Source organism: Camarhynchus parvulus, chromosome 26 (genome assembly GCF_901933205.1).
Source record: "Camarhynchus parvulus chromosome 26, STF_HiC, whole genome shotgun sequence".
NCBI classification, from domain to species: domain Eukaryota; kingdom Metazoa; phylum Chordata; class Aves; order Passeriformes; family Thraupidae; genus Camarhynchus; species Camarhynchus parvulus.
The window spans coordinates 3,130,138-3,151,589 of record NC_044596.1 but is presented as its reverse complement, the minus strand read 5'-3'; the positions used below and the strand labels follow the sequence as shown (position 1 = coordinate 3,151,589).

The 21,452-nt window shown below is 48.1% G+C and overlaps 2 protein-coding genes across 2 annotated transcripts; one reads left to right on the top strand and one right to left on the bottom strand.

Annotated features, from left to right (window-relative positions):
• Positions 1–2,870: 2,870 nt before the first annotated feature.
• Positions 2,871–10,953, bottom strand: EIF2D (eukaryotic translation initiation factor 2D). The gene is made up of 15 exons (XM_030965707.1): positions 10,830–10,953; positions 9,594–9,784; positions 9,279–9,362; positions 7,203–7,293; positions 6,533–6,640; positions 5,946–6,235; positions 5,731–5,848; positions 5,220–5,265; positions 4,979–5,082; positions 4,699–4,857; positions 4,492–4,581; positions 4,291–4,386; positions 3,962–4,082; positions 3,241–3,415; positions 2,871–3,142 (listed from the first exon to the last, which is right to left on the bottom strand). Exons 1-15 carry the CDS (start codon positions 10,883–10,885, stop codon positions 3,072–3,074), a joined length of 1,800 nt encoding a protein of 599 aa, XP_030821567.1. The 5' UTR covers positions 10,886–10,953; the 3' UTR covers positions 2,871–3,071.
• Positions 10,954–13,144: 2,191 nt separating this feature from the next.
• Positions 13,145–20,195, top strand: DYRK3 (dual specificity tyrosine phosphorylation regulated kinase 3). The gene is made up of 3 exons (XM_030965879.1): positions 13,145–13,274; positions 13,871–13,986; positions 17,671–20,195. The coding sequence occupies exons 1-3, from the start codon at positions 13,235–13,237 to the stop codon at positions 19,234–19,236; spliced, it is 1,722 nt and encodes a 573-aa protein (XP_030821739.1). The 5' UTR covers positions 13,145–13,234; the 3' UTR covers positions 19,237–20,195.
• Positions 20,196–21,452: the final 1,257 nt, after the last annotated feature.

Genomic DNA, 21,452 nt, shown 5'->3' with positions numbered 1-21,452 from the left:
TGGCCCAGTTCTGGTTTCGTAAGGAGAGCACAGGAAACAGCAGGAAAAGGGGAGGAGGTTGTTGCACCAAACCACGTGGGTGTTGCAGCTCTAGCCAAGCCCTGGACTTGTTCAGGGCTAAGGCAGCCAGGGAAATGCCAGGTTAGGACGCCAAGGCAGCTGCAACACCCTAACAGTCTGTTAGTAAATATTATTGCAACTTGGTAATAGTAATTCGCAGGAAAATCATTCATTTTGATTCTATTTGACTTCTAATTTTGGAAAGAGATGAATTACAGTAACAGTCCCTGATGCTTAGCCAAGTTAGCCAGGGTTTCACCAGTTCCCTACTCTGTAGGAATTGGGACCTTTGTTTCCAGAAATTCTGTTTAAAAAGTGTAAAGGTGATGGTTGGGGCACAGGCTGAGGGTTCAGCGTTGAAGGTTTAGCAATATGTGTCCATCAGAGGAACCCAGGAAAGCTCAAAACCCCTTCACAAATCAGATTTTGAGCTGTGAACGTGCCTGGCCCCGAGGGAGAGGAGCCCCATCCAGGGCTGGGGTGTGGAGGTGGCACCAAGGAAGGGAATTACTGTCCTTGGATGCTTTCTGCTCACCTCACCTGGGCTTCCTCCTGCTCCTGCTGTCCCTGTGCCCTGTTCTCCCTCCCCACTCTCAACTGGTGCTGTCCTGCCTGTCCAGGAGGCTTCCCAGGGTTTGCTCTCTCCGTGGAGCCAGGAGAGGACAGCAAGTCTCTCTCTGCCTGTCTCAGGGCTGCCACCACGCCATGCTGAGCATCCCTCAGCAAAGTCCTCGAGCTGCAGGCTGGGTCCCTGCCCTCGCTCCTGCTGCTGAGGCCGTGCAGGGATCACTGCCGGGCTGGAATGATCCTGGGGGAGAGGATGGGCCCCATGTTTACCCTCAGTGCTCCATTCTGAGCACACTGCACACAGCCAGGGCCAGCCCTCCCTCTGTTCACAGCCCAGGGAACAGGGAATGTCAGTGCTGGATCGGGATGGAGCAGGGACAGGGTTGGTGTGGGCTCATGGAGCTCACTGCGGCTGCTGGGATCCCACCTGCGCCCCGTGGGAGGGGAGGCAGCAGGTTATTGGGGAACAGGGATGAGTTCAAATTTACCTCAGTGCCTTTTTTTTCCCTTAAGTGTGAAAACTTTGCATTTGGGCTAAGGAGGAAGCTGTGCAGAGCCTTGTCCCTCCTGTCCCCACAGCACTGGTGTGACGAGGCCCTCGTGTCTGGGGAGGGATGAGGAACTGCTTTGTTTCTTTCTGGAAGGTGATTGCTTGGGATTTTTTTTTTTTTCCCAGATTTTGAGTATGTTTGTTTCTAAACCTTATGAGAGTAACTGCATTACTTGGTGTGAAAGCCACTTTCTGCCAAGCTCAGTTGCAGCTCCTGTTCTGGTCAGCAGTGAGGGTTTGCTCGCAGGGCTCTGGTGCAGAGGAGCCTCCAGCTGTACTGTACTCTACACCCAACGACCTTTAACAACTGCTGGCAGCCCCAGAGCAGCACTTGCCGTGCTCTGGGGCTGTTTGTCCAGCTACAAGCAGACTTAGCACTTCACTATTCACTTGTGGAGTCATTTAAATACCGTTTATCTGGTGCTTTGAGCCTTGACAGCACCGTATAAATACTTCAGTTCCACCGTGGGGAAGAGCGCTGTAAAAAACTGCCGGTGGCTCTCAGAGGGAAGAGCCATACGCTTGGTTTGAAATCCCTTTTCTTTCTGGCTGAAAAGTTGTGCAGGTTTCCTTGATTTCTATTTTTATTTTTGTTTTGGTGAGTGTCCCCTCTCCCTTCCTGGCCCCAGCATGTCTTTGACAGTTTGTAGAAGGCATGGCTTCGTATGCAATCACTGTGGATGCTGCTGAAAACCTCCTGCACCAGCAGGGCTCGTTCTTTTGTTGTTTTTTTTTCAATGTGAGGGGCATTTGAAGAGTTGGTGGGTGTTGAAACTCAAATTCTCAAGGGTCAGTTGAGCTGGTTTTAGAAGTATTTGCCCCTTCTTTAAGCGCAGATCCTGTTGGCAGTGCCTTTGGTTAGCAATTGTCGCGCCTAGGTCGTGTGTTTCTTTTCCATGGCTACTGTAAAACCTGTAAAATAATGTGTATAGGATGGAATAGTAGAGCTTCTATGGCAAAGTGAAATGCATTTTTGCAATGCTGTAATTTATTTTTACTACTCCCTAGTGATTCTATGGCATTTTTACAAAATGTCTCACTCTCAGCTTTTTTTGAAGGTTCTGGAACTATTTGTTCATATGCAGACAGTGTAACAGACAATGATAATAAAGCTGTCAGTAATTAAAGAAATCTCTTGACTTTCTTTTTCTGGTGCCCTCCTATGGAACTTCAATGGATTTAGTCTAAAGGGAAATACAGGAATCCTTCCCAGAAATGAATTTAAATTTCCTAACCCACTGTTAAAGAGCTAAAGAACATTCACACCTGTAAGACCTGACCAAAGTGTTCCATTAATTTAATCTTTCAGCTGGGGCTGACAGAACTGTTACCTGTGATAAATTACAGCTCACGTCATACATTAAAATGTATTTTTATATATAAAAATAATATAAACTACAGAAGTCCAGCTAATGCAGTTAATTCTCAGTGCTGAAATGTCTGAATTCAATACCTGGAAATGTTTTAAAAGATAAAATCTAAGCCAGAGGGGTTTTACTTCATGGCAGAACACACTGCACTGTCCCAGGATCGTGTTGGAATGTATTTTTCTCATATTTCAGAGGAGGTTTATTCCACATCCTTGATCAAAGATGCAAAGCAAGAATGTTAAACCACCCAAAAACCACTGTAGCATCCAGTACTTCAGTATCAATTTCCATTTAAAAAATCACAAGAGGATAATGCCAAGGGGTTTATTGAGCTTTTTATTTTTATGAAAAAGGAACACCTGGAGCACTATTATTATTTGGGCAAATTCCAGACCTTGTAAACATCCAGGACTCACTGTGGAATGAGCAGGGCCTGTGCATGATCCTTGATTTGCTGGCAGCAAACACTTCTATAAATAATGAAAATAATGAGAGCTGAGCAATCCTTACAGTTGATTTTTCTCCTACTTCTTGCGGCCAAGCTTTGGAGCCTTCTCCAGGCCTTGGATGTATTTCCGAGGTAGCTGATATTCTTCTGCAACACAACCAAGAGCTCACTTCAGCTAAGGAAGACTTAAAGAATTTAAAAATCTCAGTTTTGCTGCAACCAGCCCAGTTCCAGAATCTTCTTACCGAGCAGCATCTTGGCCAGATGATGGATTTGGTTGCCTTGGATCTGGACCTGGACTCTGTCCTTTGTTCCTGGTGCTGGGCTGATGGTGGCACTGGCTTGGACCTTCTGTTGGAGACTGTTGGCCACACACTGTGGGTCCAGACCATACAGCTCAAGGTTCTTGATAATTGTCACCTGTGGGGTTTAATAATGATTGGAAACATCACTGCTGAAGGGTTAAAAATGCTTGGAGACATCACTGCTGAAAGCTTTGAAATGATTGGAAACTAGTAAGGACTAGAAATATCACTGCTGTAGGGTTAAAAATGATTGGAAACATCACTGCTGAAGGGTTAAAAAATGATTAGAAACATCACTGCTGAAGGGTTAAATAATGATTAGAAACATTGCTGAGAGGTTATATAATAATTAGAAACATCACTGCCAAAGGGTTAAATAATAATTGGAAATATCACTGCTGAAGGGTTAAATAATTGGAAACATCGCTGCTGAAGGGTTAACAATGATTGGAAACATCACTGCTGAAGGGTTAAATAATGATTAGAAACTAGTAAGGACCAGTAAGGACTGGAAATATCACTGCTGAGGGTTTAATAATAATTAGAAATTAGTAAGGACTGGAAATATCACTGCTGAGGGTTTAATAATGATTGCCAAAGCTGCCCTCAGGATCTGGGATTTCATCTGCTCAACCCCCCTCATTTAATTGTGTTTTTTCACCTTCTTGTTTGATGATCTCTGTGCTATGCTGATGTCGATGGGCTCAATGTTTCCTTTCCTCACCATGGGTTCTTGTCCAGAAAATGTCACCTGGTGTAAGGGCTGCAGTCGTTCCAGGCACCTGGACAAAGCAATAATCTGTGTCATTCTGGGAAGGGACACTGAGAACAAGCACCTGCTCAAAAGGTTGTCCCATTTAAGGTGTGAGATCTCATCGTGTTCCTATTTATCTCCAGGAAATTACAATTCAGGCAGCTCCCAGCATGGGGTTTGAGTTGCAGGCAATAAATCTGTGCAGTTCTGGGAAGGGATATTGAGGGAACAATCACCTGCTCAAGAGTTCATCCCATTTAAGGTGTGAGATCTCATCCTGTTCTGATTTATCCAACAGGCAGTCACACAGAATGGCATTCACCTTTACAAAGCTGCAAAACAAAAGCACACAGAAGGAGCAAACCAGGTCACTTTTTTTCCTCTAATTTCAGCCTCTCCTGTGGAAGCAGGGGAGGAAAACTTCCACCTGTACTCACTTCTTGTTTGTTTCATCAACCAACTCATTACTCTTCACATAGTTAATGATGATGTTTCTCACCTCACTGCTTGAGAGGACGCTGCCTTTTCTGAGGACAAAGAGAATTTTTAACTCAAAGTATTTGGGAGTTGGGTTCTGGAAATAAGAGAGAAACAGCAACTGCAGTTTTGTTGGTCTCTCTCTTCATTTTTTTTTTTGTGCTTACCTGTGTCCAGATTCCTGAAAGAGTGGGATCATTTTTGTGGAGACCCCATAGAGTGGAATAATTTCAGGAGCATGGTACACTTGTTCTCTGTCTTCACTTTTGCTGTCTTGGGCAGCAGAGGCTGAGGAAAATCCTTCAGGCACTGCAAATGCTTTAACGCTGCCACAAGAATTGTTTGGTGTGAGTAAAAGGGACGGAAACAGAGCTGGAGGCAGCAGATTCCACTCCCTTCTTTCAGAGACTCCCAACTCCTTTAAGACTGTGATATTATTCTACGTACTCTGGGTGTTTCCAGTCCACGTCCACGATGCTCTCCACACCTTTGCTCAGCTCCTTCACTTGTAAGATCCTCTGGTGCTGCATGCATTGCAGGAATTTAGAGAACTGAAGGAAGCAACAATCAGAAATGTGGAGTCAAGCATTTTAAACTCCTGCTCTTGTGGTTTAAACTTTTTCTCTTCCTCTGTTACTTATTAAAATTAGTTTTTAAAACCCCACTCAAACCAACAGAAAAATCTCACCTTCTTATAGCTGGATTTCTTTATGTCCAGTTGTTTTCCAGCAGGGCTATAAATGGATTTTTTAAAAGTTCTTTAGTTATAAGTCACCCTTCATTTCTTCTTAAATCTTGCTACTTATGCTAGAAGTTTCTTAACAGCAGAAATACAAATCACACAAAGAACTACACCAAAGAAGCTGATAAATAGAATGTGATGAGTGAAATTAATGCTGATGCTCCTGTGGGCAGGCAAGCAGCCACTCAGGTGACTAAACCATGGTGAAACCAATGTCAGCCAAGTCAAGTTGGCTCCCAAGTGCAAATCCAGGTCTGGACAATCCTTACATGCAAGTATTTAATATAAGGATTGTATTTGATCAAAGTATTTGATGGCAGAATTGAGCATAACCTTATTTAAGAACTAGATTTTATTTTTTACCCAAAACCTTTTTCCTAAATATCCCACACAATCTCCACATTTTAAAGACCAAATCCTAGCATGCAAATCCCAATTCCATCTCCTTCCCACGTACCAGCAGGAGACCATGTGGCTGCCTAGAAATGTGCTGGTGAGCAGAGGGAGATCTGACTTCTTTACTCTGCATTTTAAGGCATGGAAAAAGCACTGATTAAACAATGCATCCATTTGCTCTGCAGGGACAAAAAAAGGACAGGTAGGCAATGAGTTGTCTGTGGGCTTCAGCAAACCAAAGGGGCATGGTTTGGTTTCACTGGGATCCAAAAATACCTTGTGGGGTCCTGCTGTCCTCAGCCTCCTGCTGGTCCCCTGTGCTGGCATCCTCAGCTGGTTCTGCAGCTCTGTTCTCATAGAGCTCCTCCTTCCCCAGCACTTCTGCACAAGTGTCTCTGTCCCTCAGGCTCAAATCCCTGATGTCCACGTGCTGCTCTGGCTCAGGGGAGCAGCTGCTGCCAGGCTCCTTCCCCTGCAGCTCCTCCTCATCTCCAGCATTTTCCATTGCATCAGAATCTGTTACCAAGGGAGCTAAGGCAGGAGGAGAAGATTTGTCACCATATTCCCTACAAAAGGAAGAAAAAGCAGAACACAGCTTTCCTTTTGCTGCTTTCAACCACAGGACAGTGAACAGATGTCACCCTGAATAAAGGAACTGGCACCTGCATGGGTCTTTTTCTGCAATCTCTGAACTGTAAAATTTACTTTGAACTCATCTTCCTCCACAAATTCTAAATAAAAGTCCTATCTAAGCTGTACCCAAATAACTACTAAATTGGCCTGACAGATTAGTCTCAAATTTGGATTTCAGTAAACACACGAGACCTGTTGCCCATTTTCCCCAAGGACTGGCAGTTACCCACCAGAGGTGATCCAGGTGGGTGTGCAGCACAGCAAAGCCCTTCCCTTTCATTCCAGCAGCCAGCATCTCCTCTGTGGACATGGTGGCAACTCCAACTGCCACGGGAGCTCTGGGAAAAGAAGGGAATGTTGGAGCAGGACAACACAAACACCCTGTGCTACTGCACACAGGCTGTGCTAATGTGTCAGACTGAATTTAGTTTACAACCTCCCTGCTCTTTACAAATTTTCAAGCATCTACATTTTTTCTGGTTATCCTTCTGATACGTAAGGTTTTCCAAAGAATCCTGAGCCTGGATGAAGTGAAGGTTGTGCAGTGACACATTCTTGCTTTTAATAAATTACAAGAAGCACATGCACTGCCAGAGGAGACCAGCAGTGAGAGAAAACCAATGGCTTTAGCACTCCCTCACTCAGCATTTCCACACAGACACAAAGACAATTGTGCAGAATACAATATTTTGTTAAAAACATTGGTCCAAAAGAACCAATTTATAAAGCTTCCCACTTCAGCTCAAACATTTCCTAACCCATAAAACTAAGAGTTTTTTTCCTGCTGTATCTTCCACTGCTGAGGCTCCTCGAAGACAACACTTCTGCTTTAATTTCCTCAAAACCCTTCACTTCATTTTTAGTTTCTGGACAAGTTCTGGATTGGAGAAAGCTCTGTACCTGTTTCCCAGCAGGGTGACAGCACAGAGCGTGCCCCGTGTCACTTGAGGGAGGCCGGAAGGTGGCACCACAACTCCTGGCAGCATCAGGTCTGCGGGAAGAATGAAGCGCATCCATTTCTCAATGAAACGCTCAGGCACCGCCTCCTCCGCCCCCCTCCCTCCCGTTACTCAGCAAAACCACGAGCTGAGCACACGCCAGGGAGAACAGGATTCTCTGTTTCTCCTCCTAAAGCACCACTTTTCCCCCGTGGAGCGCGGGATCCGATCCATACGGCTGCTGGGCACATCCCAAAAAACTGCAGAGGAGTGAAGCTTGCTCAGCCCTGTCAGACCTGAGGGACTGTTTTTAACGAGCTCCCAGCAAAGCTCTTCATTAATGGCATGGAAAGGGAAAGGAACAAGGAGAAGTACCAGGAATAACCCATTTACCCTTCCCAAGGGAAGGTTATCCTAGCAGCTTCTTCCCTAGAGAGAGAATTGCCTCAAAGTTGCCACTGCTGCCCCATCCTTCCCGAATGTGCCACATCAGCTGCAGCCAACTGGGAACTCTCGGGGAGCTGCCTCCTTGCTGTTTTGGACAAAAACCACAGCCCTGCTTCCTTCTGCTTCCCACACCTGGCAGGACCAGACTGGGATGAAAGCAAAGCAGAGCTTTCCATGCTGCAGGTGTGGCACGATGTCCTCACCAAAGGATGGGAACAGCAGCTGCTCTCCCTCACTGCAGCTCTCTGCAGACTCCTGAGCTGTTCCATGGCTTGGTTTTGCAGGCATCTCACTCACATTTTTCTCAGCATGCCTGATTTCATGTGGAGCCTGAGGAAGCCAAGATTCTTCCCCCTGTTCATTGTCACAAGTATTTTTATCAAGTCTAGAACAAATTCTGCAACTGCCACCAGAGCTCCACATGGCTGGGGACAGAAACCACATCAAGGCCTTAATGTGACCACATAAGCAGCATTAAATTATGCAAATTACCAGGGCAGACAGCAGGTATTTGAATTTATGGAAGAGATATCCCAAAACATGCTGCTTTTAGGAACTGAATCGCCTGCAGTGCTCCAGTCTGCAGCACTGGAGAGCCTGGTGCCTTTCCTCTCCCTTCTGAGGACCGGCTCTACCTCTCCCCTTGCCTTTGTGGCCATTGTCCCCTGGCCAGCTCCTTATCTTGGATCCTGCACAGAGGTAGCCTGGTTGCCAGGGGCGATGAATGACCCGCAGGCCTCTTTCATCAATGTCCTGCCCCATTAGCAAGTCTTTTTGCCCAGAAACTGGGGCATTACAAGTCAGCAGCGAGGCTCTCTCAGATGTCTATCACAGCACTTCATTTTCCCCAAAAGCAAACAAAGCAGAGAGACCTGAGTTCCACTTCGGATGCTGTGTAATGGAAAAAGACATCCCTTCCTACTTGAGCACTTCCAGGTAGAGATCAAGGCTGCGGCAGCTCAAATTTAATCTTTTCCTGCTTGAGCAGTTCAGCAATTTAAAGTTTATAATGGGCTGATTCTCCTGAGTCTGAACTGCATCCAAAGCAGGTTCCAGAAAACAGACTCCTTTCCTGTCAGTCTTGATCCATAATGAGGTGGTAGAGCCAGTAACCCAGGAACTCAGCTCCAACCCCACCTGCACAATCCACAGGCTGGCTGACAGTGATTGCATTGCAGCTTCCAAAATAAATTTCCTTCCTATCCACAGGATGAGCTTGTTCACCTGGGCACTGACAGGAAGCAGGGTGGCAGCAAAGGAGCTTTCAAAGAGGGACAGACCAATGGCACAGGCAGTTCTGTGTCCTAGTTCAGGGTGCTCATCACTCTGAGAAGGGATTTCCAAATCTCAGCCTCCCACACAGAGCAGGTTATCGCATTTAAACACCTTCACCTACTTTCCTTCGTTCACAAACTCTTTTTACAGCTAATTTAGTTCCTTTTTAGGACACCACCACCACAAATTATTTTTGAGTACTCATTCCTTCCACTTGTTCCAGGTACATTTTTGCCACTGTGAAGGAAAACACCTGAAAAGCCCTGAAGGCAACTCCTTTTTTCAGTGCAAAGGGACAAAGTTCTGGTGCTCTTACCTGCACCTCCTGCAAGTTTCTGTAGCACTGGGGGCCATGTTGCAAAGGCAGGGAGAAGGTCTGGGTAGACCCACAGAGTGTACACTGTCCCAAAACAGAAGCAAATTTAAAAAGGCATCATTAAGAACATTTCTAGATGCTGTTTCTTTTCATCTTTAAGACTAAACTCTCATTGGATAATCCAGGAGATTAAACTTAATTAGATAATAAAACACTTAACTGGATGATAAAGAAATGTGAAATCAAAACAATGCCACAACAATTAATTGGGAAGGTCAGCAAAGAGGGAGGATTACTCCAATCCCTTCCCCCTACCTGTTGGATACAGAACTTTCTCAACTTCAAACAGTATTGGGTTCCTGTGGTTCATGTAAACAGTGATGGCCTCCCCTTTGTGAGAGTATATTTTGATGACATTGAGCTCTTCCTTGTTTGGAACCAACTCAGCCACTTGTTCAGTGCTCAGGCTGGGAAAAGCTGCTGCCACATCACTTCGTAGCTTCCTCCTGCAATGAAAAAGCCCCAAATGTGTTACAAAGCTGCCCAGGCCATCCCTCAGACTAATTCCTACATCTGCTGTTACTGTTTTGTTGGCTGTTCCTGAGATTTCCACCTCTTCACAGGATATAATTTGGAGCATTTGTGTCTGGGTTTACAAACAATGTAAGAATACCATGAAAAGGCTGAATACACTTGCCCTGCTCCTATCTTCTTTAAACATCTGCTTTCAGGTTCTGTTTGCTGCCCATGCCTCTGTTTTGTGCTGTGATTTCACCCTGGGAGTGCCACACTGGCTCTGCCCAGCCTGTCACCCGCAGCTGGAGCAGGGGACAGCCAGATTTCCCTGTCCCCCAGTTGTGATTGAAGTTTAAAACCCCAGTGACCAGCACAGGGGGGTTTGTGGTCATTCACAGCAGTGTCCAGTGAACCTGAACAATCAGGAGTTCAGCCCAGCAGTGCTGCTCAGGAACTAAAGAATTAGAGAATTACAGATGGTTCGGGTTAAAGGAGACTTTCAATCCCATCCAGTCCCACCCCTGCCATGGCAGGGACACCTTCCATTGTCCCAGGCTGCTCCAAGCCCCGTCCAGCCTGGCCTTGGACACTTCCAGGGATCCAGGGGCAGCCACAGCTGCTCTGGGCACCCTGTGCCAGCACCTCCCCACCCTCACAGGAAAAAATTTCTTCCTAATATCCAATATAAACCTACTCTCTTCCAGTTTAAAGCCATTCCCCACCTAGTCCTGTCACTCCACGTCCTTATCCAAACCCCCTCTTCATCTCACAGCCCCATTAGACACTGAACGCTGCTATAAATAAGCATAGAAGGCCTCATCCAAGCCTCGACATAACGTTTCACTTAAACCTGGCTTAATTACGGCACCATCTTCCAGCGAAACGCACACTCCGTGCTCAGGCCGGGAGTGTATCACAAGCAGGGGGTGAAAGCAGCCACTCCCGGGGGCATCGCCGCCCGCGACCCCGGGGCCGAGCCCCGCGCGTCCCCCCGGCCCGGCGGGGGTCCCTGCGGGGTCCCGGCGCGGCACTCACCGGTCCGAGCCCTTGATGCTGGTGTTGGCCCTCACGCGGAACGCCCTGGCGAACATGGCGGGCCCGCGCCGTCCCCTCAGCCCGCGGCGGCCGCCATGGCGCCGTCCGCGCCCATAAAGCGTCCGGCTGGAAACGGCGCCCGGCCGCGCCGAGCCCCCGCGACCCCCGCCCCGCCGCCCTCAGGGCTCCTGGTCCCTCTCGCCCGCGTTGGGGACCCCTGCCCCAACTCCTTGAGGGGGTGTTGGTCTCCCCACCCCAGCTCCTTGAGGGGGTCCCTGTCCCCCCCACGCCAGTTCCCTGAGGAGTCCTGCTCACCCTGCCCCGGCTCCTTGAGGGGGTCCCGGTCACCATTGCCCGCACTGGAGACCCCCGCCCCAGCTCCTTGAGGGGGTCCCGCTCTCCCCACCCCGGCTCCTTGAGGGGGTCTTGGTCCCCCCAGCGCCGGTTCCCTGAGGAATCCTGCTCACCCTGTCCCGGCTCCTTGTCCCCCCAACGCTGGCTACCTGATGGGTCCCGGTCACCCTGCCCCGGCTCCTTGAGGGGGTCCCGGTCACCATCGCCCGCGTTGGAGAACCCCGCCCCAGCTCCTTGAGGGGGTCTCCATCTCCCCACACCAGTTCCTTGAGGGGGTCTCCATCTCCCCACCCCAGTTTCTTGAGGGGGTCCCGGTCACCATTGCCCATGTTGGAGACCCCTGTCCCAGCTCCCTGAGGGGGTCTCGGTCCCCCCGCCAGGCTCTGGGGTCCCCCCACGGCTCCCCCCAGGGCTCCTCCACATGAAGGGTTCTCAGAAATGTGGGGTTCTTTGGTGCTTAAACTTCTGAGCTGTTTTCTGGTTAATGTACCCTGGCAGCTGGGCATTCTTGCTGTGATTTATACATTTGCTTGTGTGTTCCTGATCGATTTCTAGGTGGAGATTGAGAAGTGTGGAATGGGTAGGAGTATTACAAGTGTTGTAGTAATTGGAGCCTTCCCAGTATCACAGAGTTATGGAGATTGGAAAATCCCTCCAGGATCATCGAGTCCAATCTGTGCCCAATGCCACGCTGTCCCCAGCCCAGAGCACTGAGTGCCACATCCATCCTTCCCTGGGCACCTCCAGGGATGGGCACTCCAAATCCCCCGGGCAGCCCCTTCCAGTCCTTTCCATGAGGAAATTCCTGCTGATGTCCAACCTGAGCCTCCCCAGCCCAGCCTGAGGCCATTCCCTCTCCTCCTGTCCCTGTTCCCTGGGAGAAGATACCCTGGCTGTCCTCTCCTGGCAGGGAGTTGTGCAGAGCCAGAAAGTCAGACTCCACTTGATTTTTATTTTCTTTATTAATTTAAGGGCAGTTTGTGGAAATAAATACGCCTCCTACATCTCATTAGAGAGCTCTCATGTTCCAAAACGCCACCGATGCCTCCAGCTCTGTAACTCCCTCTGTAACATGAAATCCATGGCTGCTCGTGGGGAGCTGAACATTGTCCTGGATATTTTACTCCAAAGCAATTCCTGCAGAGCGGCTGGCAGGGTCAGGCAGCCTATGCTGTCCCAGAGCCCCCTTAATGCAGCACTCAGCATTTTGCCTCCATCCACCTCTCCGCAGCCACGTTAGTACTGAGAGATCCTTCCACACCTCGGTGTGAGGAAGTTCCTTTCCTCCATGCCGAGCACTCCGCGGTGTGCGGGGGCCCCGCGGGCGCAGGTTTAGCTCAGGGGAGAAGCGAGGGAGCGCTGGAGCTCCGCAGACCCGGGCGCGGGGTTTGGCTGAGGGGAGAAGCGGAGCGAGAACTGGAGCTCCACAGCCCCGGGCGCGATCCCGCCCCGGCGGCCTCTTCTCCCTCAGGCCGAGCGAGCACTCTGTGGTGTGCGGAGGTGCCCCGGGGCAGGTTCTGCTGAGGGCAGAAACGAAGCGAGAGCTGCACCTCCGCAGCCCCGTACCTCCGCAGGGGTCCCGTAGGGCGGGTTTAGCTCAGAGGAGAAGCGAGGCAGCGCTGGAGCTCCGCAGCCCCGGGAGCGGGGGTCCTGCGGGGCGGGTTTAGCGAGAGCTCCGGGGGGGCCCGCGCAGCTCCGGGGAGAGCGCAGCCCCGGGAGCGGGGGTCCTGCGGGGCGGGTTTAGCTCAGGGGAGAAGCGCAGCCCCGGGAGCGGGGGTCCTGCGAGGCGGGTTTAGCTCAGAGGAGAAGCGCAGACCCGGGATCGGGGGTCCTGCGGGGCGGGTCTCCCTGAGGGGAGAAGCAAGGCGAGCGCAGCAGCTCCGCAGCCCCGGGCGCGATCCCGCCCCGGCGGCGCTGCGCAGGCGCGGGCAGGCGGGCGGCGGGCGGGGGCCGTTCCCGGGGCAACGGCCGGGCCGGGCCGGGGCCGAGCGGCCGCGCTGGGCAGCGGCGCCCGCCGGGAATGGGGCCCGCGCCGGGGCCCCCCCGACACGATGCTGCTCGGCAGGAAGCCGGACGGGCCTCTCGCAGCGGGTGAGGAGGAGCGGGCGGCCGGGGGTCCTGCGGGGTGGGGGAGAAAGGAGGGGATGCGGTTTGGGTCGGTGGCCGCCGAGCCCCCCGCGTGGTCCCAGCCCTCCGTCGGGTCTGTCGCGATAGGCGTCGCGATTTTAAGTTTTTGAGCAGTCGACAGCGAGAGACGCCGCCTTTTTTTTTCCCTTCCCCACGCTTTTGCAGCTGTAATTCTCACATCTCAATTTAAGGGATAACCTGCTTTAAAGGATAGTCCTATCAAGTGTTTAAGTATTTGCTCGTTTTTTGCTCGTTTGGGATTATCCTGATTAAGGGGAAGCGGGGAGAATGGTGGTCAGTGATTCTTAGGGATGTCTTTTTTTGCAGTGCAGAAGTTGATTAACAAAAAAGAACCTCTAAATTAAAAGTATCTCGAATTAAGATTTCCCAGAAGCGTCGCACTCCTGCGGTTTGAAAATTCAGTTAAATTCCAAAGATCATTTAATGAATGAAGGAGAATCGATGATTTTACAGAATAAAATGTGCACTTAAGCTTCTGGCTCTGTCTCTGTCGGTGTGAATTGTTGTGAATAACTGGTTTGTGTGTGGGACCGTTCCAGCCAGGATTGGAGATGGATTATACGATTCCTATATGAGGATAGATGAGTGTAGATACCCAGAGCCTACAAATGAAGAACGGAGCCCCTCGGGACTTCCTTCCCTTTCAAGACCTCATGTGAGTATTTTAAAGTCATCTGTGTCTTCACGTTGTGCTGTGTGGGAGTGAGAGCTGTGCGGGGGTCTGATACCTCCCTACAGAGAACAGATTTTAAAAGTGGGATTTTGCAGCTTTGTAGAGGTTTCTTAACATTATTGTTTCTTCTGAGCATGAAAATGATGTGCTGCGTTCAGTGCAGAACTTGCTGGCAGCCTCAGGAGTCCCATCTTACTGCCCTCAGCTCGTGTTTTAATAAAAAAAAAAAGTTACTTTACAAAGGCTTGAAGCGTTCTGCCGTGTCACCTTGTACTCTGATAAGTCAATCCACACATGCTTTGCTCTGCCTCCTCCTGCACGTTTCCATTTTAGTTTCCCTCATGAAAATTCTGACGGGTAAGTACATAGGAACAGCAGAAGGAGCAGTGTGAGCCAAACACCTCACAAAAGTATCTTTCTGCTCTGAAAACTTGGGCATTATCTGTCACTTCTTTTGCTACCAAAATAGTCCTTATGAACTGAAGGTGTTGCTGGGCTCTTTCATCAGGGCTCTGTTCCCTCAGCAGATGTGGAGCTGGAGATTTTTTTCCCCCTTTAATTGGCTCAGTAGTGCTCGTGTTCAGCTGTACTTTTGTACGCTGATCTGTCCTTTAGATGGGTTTTAAATGTGTTCTGGCTCTTGTTGAGTTCTGGCAGAAGGGAAGGAGCTTAAGCTTAAAAAAAACCTCTCACTTTCTAAAAAGTGAAAATAGACATTGCCCTGAGGAAGAAGCGTTTGAAAATCATCACCTTGTGGGATTTTGTTGTAACAAATTCGCTCTGTGCAAACTCAGGGGCATGAGTCTGGTTTTTTTTTCCCTTTTTGGAAATGTTGAGGGGGAACAGAAAGAATTTGGAGTTCTGTTGAGCAGTAGGGTTTGAAGTGTAGTGGGTTGGGGTTTTTTGTGTGTAGGGATATGGAAACATTTCAGCTGCAGTGTTTCAAGCTGTGGTGTGACTTCATTTGTTCATAACTGAATACAAGTCAGTAGAGTGGAACTATCCAATGAAATACAAATATAAACCAATGGATATTTTGTTTGATTTGTCTTCATCTGTGTTTTTTTCCTTAAAGCCTGTTGGCTTCTTAGGGCAAGATTAAGGATTTATAGCATGCCCAGTTTGTGTGGTGATGTATCAATAAAATCCAACCTCAGTGGTATCAGGCAAGCAGGAGCTGGGGCTGCAAGTGGTGGTGCTGAGTTTTAATGGGAAAATACCTGGAGTTTTAGTTTTCTTGCAAGATGTTTTGTTATTATGTAATGTTACATGAGAATTGAGGAGTCTTGGTGACTGCAGCTGCCCATTCCTTCATCTGAGCCTGCAAGAGAACACAGAGTCCCTCTGCTTTCAGAATACATGGGCTGGATTCAGTCTGTTTAATTCAGAGCATCTCTGCAAACCAGTTTGTGTAGGAATTGCAGTAACTGTTTCCTTGTCAGTGAAAATGAAGTTTTTTCAGGGACAGTTTTCAACAGGGTGCCACTGGTGTTGTCAGCCTCATTTCTCGCCTGCGCTTCAGCAATAAAGCCAAAAGCTTGTGGAGGCTGGGATTTGTAAAATAAAGCTGTTGAAAGAAAGCTGGTGTTACCCAGGAGTCATCTGAGTGCAGCTCTCCTGAGTTCAAGTGAAGATGGAGCTATATTTGTGTCTCACCATCATGTGGCAACTGATTTTGGGAGTCCTCTAAGAATGAAAATTGAGACCTTACTACCGTTGAGTCAGGTTTGAAATCCAAAGCCATAATTCCTTCATTAAGAAATCGTTCCAGGATAAATGGAATCATGAATTGCTGGTTTATTTAGGGATTCAAAGGTACAAAATGTTTGCTATAAACAGCAGCACAAGCAGAGCTGCTACTGCTCTTGGGTAGAGAATATTTAAACAAGTGTGACCCTAGTTCTGTGTTTATATATTCTGTTTATTTGTAAACTTTCTGTTTGGGTTTGCTAACTGAAGAGTCTTTGAGCCAGCTCTGAAAAAATGTCATTCTTATCTCGGAGGTTCAGGCAGGCTCCAAGAAAAAGGCGTTTATTCCGAGTTACCAGGGCTGGGCTCTGTTGTTTTTATTGCAGACTCTGGCTAGGCGTGTCCCTCCCAGTACACTGCATTTTGGGGTTGATAGGAGGAGTGGAGCTTGGTAGGATCTCTCCTGGTTGATGAGAGCTGACTTCTGCAGGGAAATGCCCATTTTTTGGGGCTTGTGAGCAAGAACTAACATTTCAGGGCAGCACCAACAAACAGAGTCTTTTATGAGCTGTGTGTAGTTGGCTTTGGGGAGAACATTCACTTCCCTTATTTGCTGACCCTGCTGAGATGTTGGACTGGATGTAACTAAAAAGGAATTTGGTTTTATTGCCGTAGGGCTGCACGTTTATTTATATTTTTTTGTTTGATTCCTGTGTAGTTATTTTGGTTTTCAGGGATTTGGTTTGGCATGTGTCTGAGATCTTTATTTTTAGATTAAAGGACAAAATGGAAAACAGATGTTGCTGCTTCAGTCAGGGCTTCTTCAATTCTGCCTGGATGGGACAACACCTCTGTGCTACCTCTCAGCAAGGAGTGCCAGCAAGCAGGAAAAGGAAAAACTGCAGGGCCAGTGGGGAACTGACCTCCGGGGTGTTCAGCATTTACTAAATAGTAAAATTGACAAGCCTGAAAAATTTCACAGTGTTTTTCTCACCTTCTATGGGTTTGTTTCAGATGTAAATATTTTAGCACATGGTGGTAAGAGGGAGTGCTTGCTTGGTAAGACTGCTCTCAGCTGAGTTGGAGTGGGAGTTGTTCCTGGTTATTCAAGTGTGTGTTAAGAGAGTTGTGCAGCTCTCTCTTCCCTCTGTGACAGTGCCAGGACCCAAGAGAATGGCTGGAGCTGTGTCAGGGAGGTTTAGGTTGGATAAAAGTTCTTCCCCCAGAGGTTGGTGGGGCACAGAACCGGCTGCCCTGGGCATGGGCACAGCCCCACGGCTGCCAGAGCTCCAGAACAGCGCTCTCAGGGGCTGGGAGGGATTTTGTTGGACTTGATGATTTTTGTGGGTCCCTTCCAGCTCAGGATATTCTATAATTCCACCATGATTTCAAAGAGAGCTGTGGATATGATGATGTTTTCCCCTTGAAATTAAAACCCCACAATGAATTTTTAGATTCTAAAGTATGGTTTACCTTGCCTTGCCCTGTCCTCCTCCTGTTCCTCCTGCAGCTGCCTCACACCAGCCATATGTCACCTGCTGCTGTTGCTTTGTGTTCCTTTGGCAGCCTGGCTGTGCAATCCTCCTGCCACTTCTCTGCACATCCACGTTCCGTTCCGTGCTCCAGACAGGTGCAAGTTGCATCTGTTGGTGGTTGTGCTGCTGCACCCACGTTTGAAGCTAAACATAGCTGTTCCCTGGCCGTGCACAGACTGGAGATAGGTATTTTGTGGTTGTTTGAGTCTTTGGCTGTCTAGGGTTTCCCTTTCTGGATTTAAAAGCACATGTGCTGTTTCAGGGAGTTGCTTTCTCTTTGTGTACCCTTCTATAACTATGCTTGTAACTTAATTTAGCCCAGCATTTTATATTTGTTCCTAATAAATGCCAAACTCATCCGTGTTACCAATTTTCTGTTGGTAGTGAGTTTATTTTTAATCTATGCTTTAAAAGATAAACTAAACTACTTTTTCCCTTGTAGGTTTCTATCAACAAATTTATAATGAAGGATCACCCTCTGGCTGCAAATCAGGTCAAAGTGGAGCAGTTATTTGAGGACTCTGGCAACAGAAGGAGCAGCACTCTTCACTCTGCAGGCCTTACTCCAGAAAGATCTCTGCCTTCCCTGACAAAAGAGAAAACCCTAGAGAGCCTGGGTGCTAGAGGCAATGGAAGCTCCTTGAAATCACATAAAGCTGTTTCCCAGGCTCCAGAGGAAGCTGTCAAACAGTTCAAACATCTGCTATCAGCTTATGAGCAGCAGGAGATCTTCAGTTTCTCCGAGATTTACTTTGTGGGGCCGTCTGCCAAAAAGAGGCAGGGGGTGATCGGCGGCCCCAACAACGGCGGCTACGACGACGACCAAGGCAGCTACATCCACGTGCCCCACGACCACCTGGCTTACAGGTATGAGGTGCTCAAAATCATTGGCAAGGGCAGTTTTGGACAAGTTGCTAAAGTCTATGATCACAAACTCCACCAACACCTGGCCTTAAAGATGGTTCGCAACGAGAAGAGGTTCCATCGCCAAGCTGCTGAGGAGATCAGGATCCTGGAGCACCTGAAGAAGCAGGATAAAACAGGCAGCATGAATGTGATCCACATGCTGGAAAGCTTCACCTTTCGGAATCACATCTGCATGACCTTTGAACTTTTGAGTATGAACCTGTATGAGCTAATTAAAAGGAATAAATTTCAGGGTTTCAGCCTCCAGCTGGTTCGGAAGTTCGCTCACTCCATCCTGCAGTGTTTGGATGCCCTTTATAGAAACAAAATCATCCACTGTGACTTGAAGCCAGAAAATATCCTCCTAAAACAACAAGGGAGGAGTGGAATCAAGGTTATAGATTTTGGGTCCAGCTGTTTTGAGCACCAAAGAGTCTACACCTACATCCAGTCCCGGTTTTATCGGGCGCCAGAGGTGATCCTGGGGAGCCGCTATGGGATGCCCATAGACATGTGGAGTTTTGGCTGTATTCTGGTGGAGCTTTTGACTGGCTACCCTCTTTTCCCTGGAGAGGACGAGGCAGACCAACTGGCCTGTATCATGGAGCTTCTTGGAATGCCGCCTCAGAAGCTTTTGGATCAATCCAAACGAGCCAAGAACTTCATCAACTCCAAGGGTCACCCCCGTTACTGCACGGTGCTGACGCAGCCGGACGGGAAGGTGACCCTGAGCGGGAGCCGCTCGCGCCGGGGCAAGGTCCGGGGTGCCCCAGGGAACAAGGACTGGGTGACAGCTCTGAAGGGCTGTGATGACCCCTTGTTCACTGGTTTCCTGAAGGACTGCCTCAGCTGGGATCCTTCCACACGCATGATTCCCAGCCAGGCCCTGCGGCACCCCTGGATCTGCAAACGGGTGCCCAAAGCAGCCGGCTTGGAGAAAAGCTCCGGCAGGAGGATTTCCAGCTATTCAGGTTCCTTCCAAGGAATTGCTAACAAGTTGCCTCCTGTGGCTGCAGTCCCCAGCAAGCTGAGGGCCAGTCTGGCCGCTGAGCCCAGTGGCAGCATCCCTCTGTGTACTGTGCTCCCCAAACTGGTCAGCTAGTGGGGAGCGGTGGGTTGCCAGGATACACCCCGTGTGTGTTCACTGTCTGTTCATGCCGTGGGAGGAAATTAAATGAGAGGGTTTTGATGGATTTACTTTGTGTTAGGGGCTCAGTCTGGAATATTGGAAGATCAGTCAGAAATGTGCACATTAAAGGGCTGATTTTATCCAGTTGCTTCACTCACACCTGGTGCATACCCCACTCAGCTGGGGAGTACAGAGACAGTTTGGCCGATGTGCTGTTTAAAAATGCTGGTTTAGAAACCATTTATCATGGTTCAACAGGTTCTTTTGCTTAAGGCAGGAAAGGAACTTGATTTAAACTTCATGTTTTCAGTTGTCTCCAGCTGAACTCTTTCTGTTCCAGGGGAAAGTTTTTAAATCTCTTGTCAAAAGCACAAATGCATTAATGTAATGCATTAGGAACTTGCAAATTGCTTAAGTTTGAAGAATTTTATTTCTCTGCATTGCTTTTCCCTTATCTATCCTGGGGTTTTAAAAACTGTGATGGGATGTAGACACCAAAGGAATTTGTCATTGGAAAAGGAAGTACTCTGATGATGAAATTTGAAAGCAGCCATGAAAAAATGAAATGCCATGAAACACAGGGTATGTCTAAATAAAACTAATAATTTCTGTAACACTTGCTATTTCCCCCTAAAAATCTATGGAAAGCTTGTAGGAGAATTTGGGATCAGGTCTGGTCCATCACAAGTGTGGGCCAGTTTGTTCAGGTAATGATTGAATTATCTGTTTCTTTGGAGCTCAGATTTCCATCATCAGTTCTGCCAGGTGTGTGTCTTTGCTTTTCCTGTGTTTCTAAAACAAAAATGTTGAACTTCAAGAGCTGGTTTATATCCATGTTTGAGATTCTGATAATTGCAAAAAATTATCTCTTTGTGTAGAGTGAATTCCACTGAATTACATGAAGCTCTTTTAATAAAAATGCAAACATGCCACCCCTGTCAGACAAGTAGAACTTTTTCAGGCCCAGGGCTGTGACTGGAAAATGAGGGAGGGGGGGAAACACACATTAATAATTGGGAGTGTGCTCTGAAATCTCAACAAAATCTCTGGAAACATAACCAGGAAAGACTGATAAGGTGCAAGAACTGGCTGATCCAAATGGAAATATTTTATTGGAAGAGCTGCTTTGTTTCTAATTGCCTTCCTTCAGGCCTTTGGGTGCCTACATTTTCTCATTCTTGAACTCCATGAGCTTGTATTTCCTCTTCCTTTATCTTCCCAGAACATGCCAGGGTGGTGTGACCTGTCACAACCACAGCACAGCTTGTTGGGGTTGTTCCTTCTTTCAGCCTCGTGGCCCGAGTCCATCTCCAGAGCCATCTGATCCCTTGCCAGGTGCCTGAACAGGACTTTAAATGCAGTTTAGAGCTTTCATGAGCAGAAGGTTTGAAATGTAATGACTTTCTCTGCAGCAGGTTTTGAATGCTGAAGGAAGGAGACTCTCACTATGCAAACAAAGCAGTCACCAGGGTGATTTTAAAGATAAGTGAGCAGATGTTCAGTAGGAGACCCTTCCCCTGAGGAGATGGGGCTGCTCTGGCCCCTCTGGGTCATTACAGCACTGGGTGGGGGCCTGCAAAAAACCTCAAAAAGACTCAGCCAGAGCTCCAAAGGACTTTAAACTGAGGTTCCCAGGAGCTGAAATGGAGGTTCTCATGTGTGGAGCTTTTCTGAGTTGTTTTGTTGAGCAAGTGTCAATTCAATGAGCTTGCTAATGATATTAAAATAACAGTCTGGCCCTTATCCGTGCAGCAGGCAGCATGGATGGGCTGGCCTGGGTCACTTACAACAACACATGGCTGGGATTTTTTATTTTGCTAGGCTGAGTGAAGTTTTATTTGAATGAAGAACCAGGGAAGTGCATTCTGGAGGGAAGTGGCAGAAGATGCCATTGATTTTAGTAGAATCTCTAATAGACCTGGCACGTTTTCAGAAGCCAGAAATCTTCTTCTTCCTTTTCTGCCCTTTACATTTCTTTATAACAAAACACACCAGGTGAGAGAGGAGAAGGGAACCTTTCAGGATGCATGGAAAAGGATTTTATAGAGAGGATAAGGTGGTGCTGGAGCCTGGCAGAAGGAGCAGTGGTGGTGTGCTGGGAGCTGCACAAACAGGGCTCAGGAACACATGGCAGGGTCCTGGTTCAAAACCATTCTGTCTATAAAAAGTGTAGAATAATATTGATGATT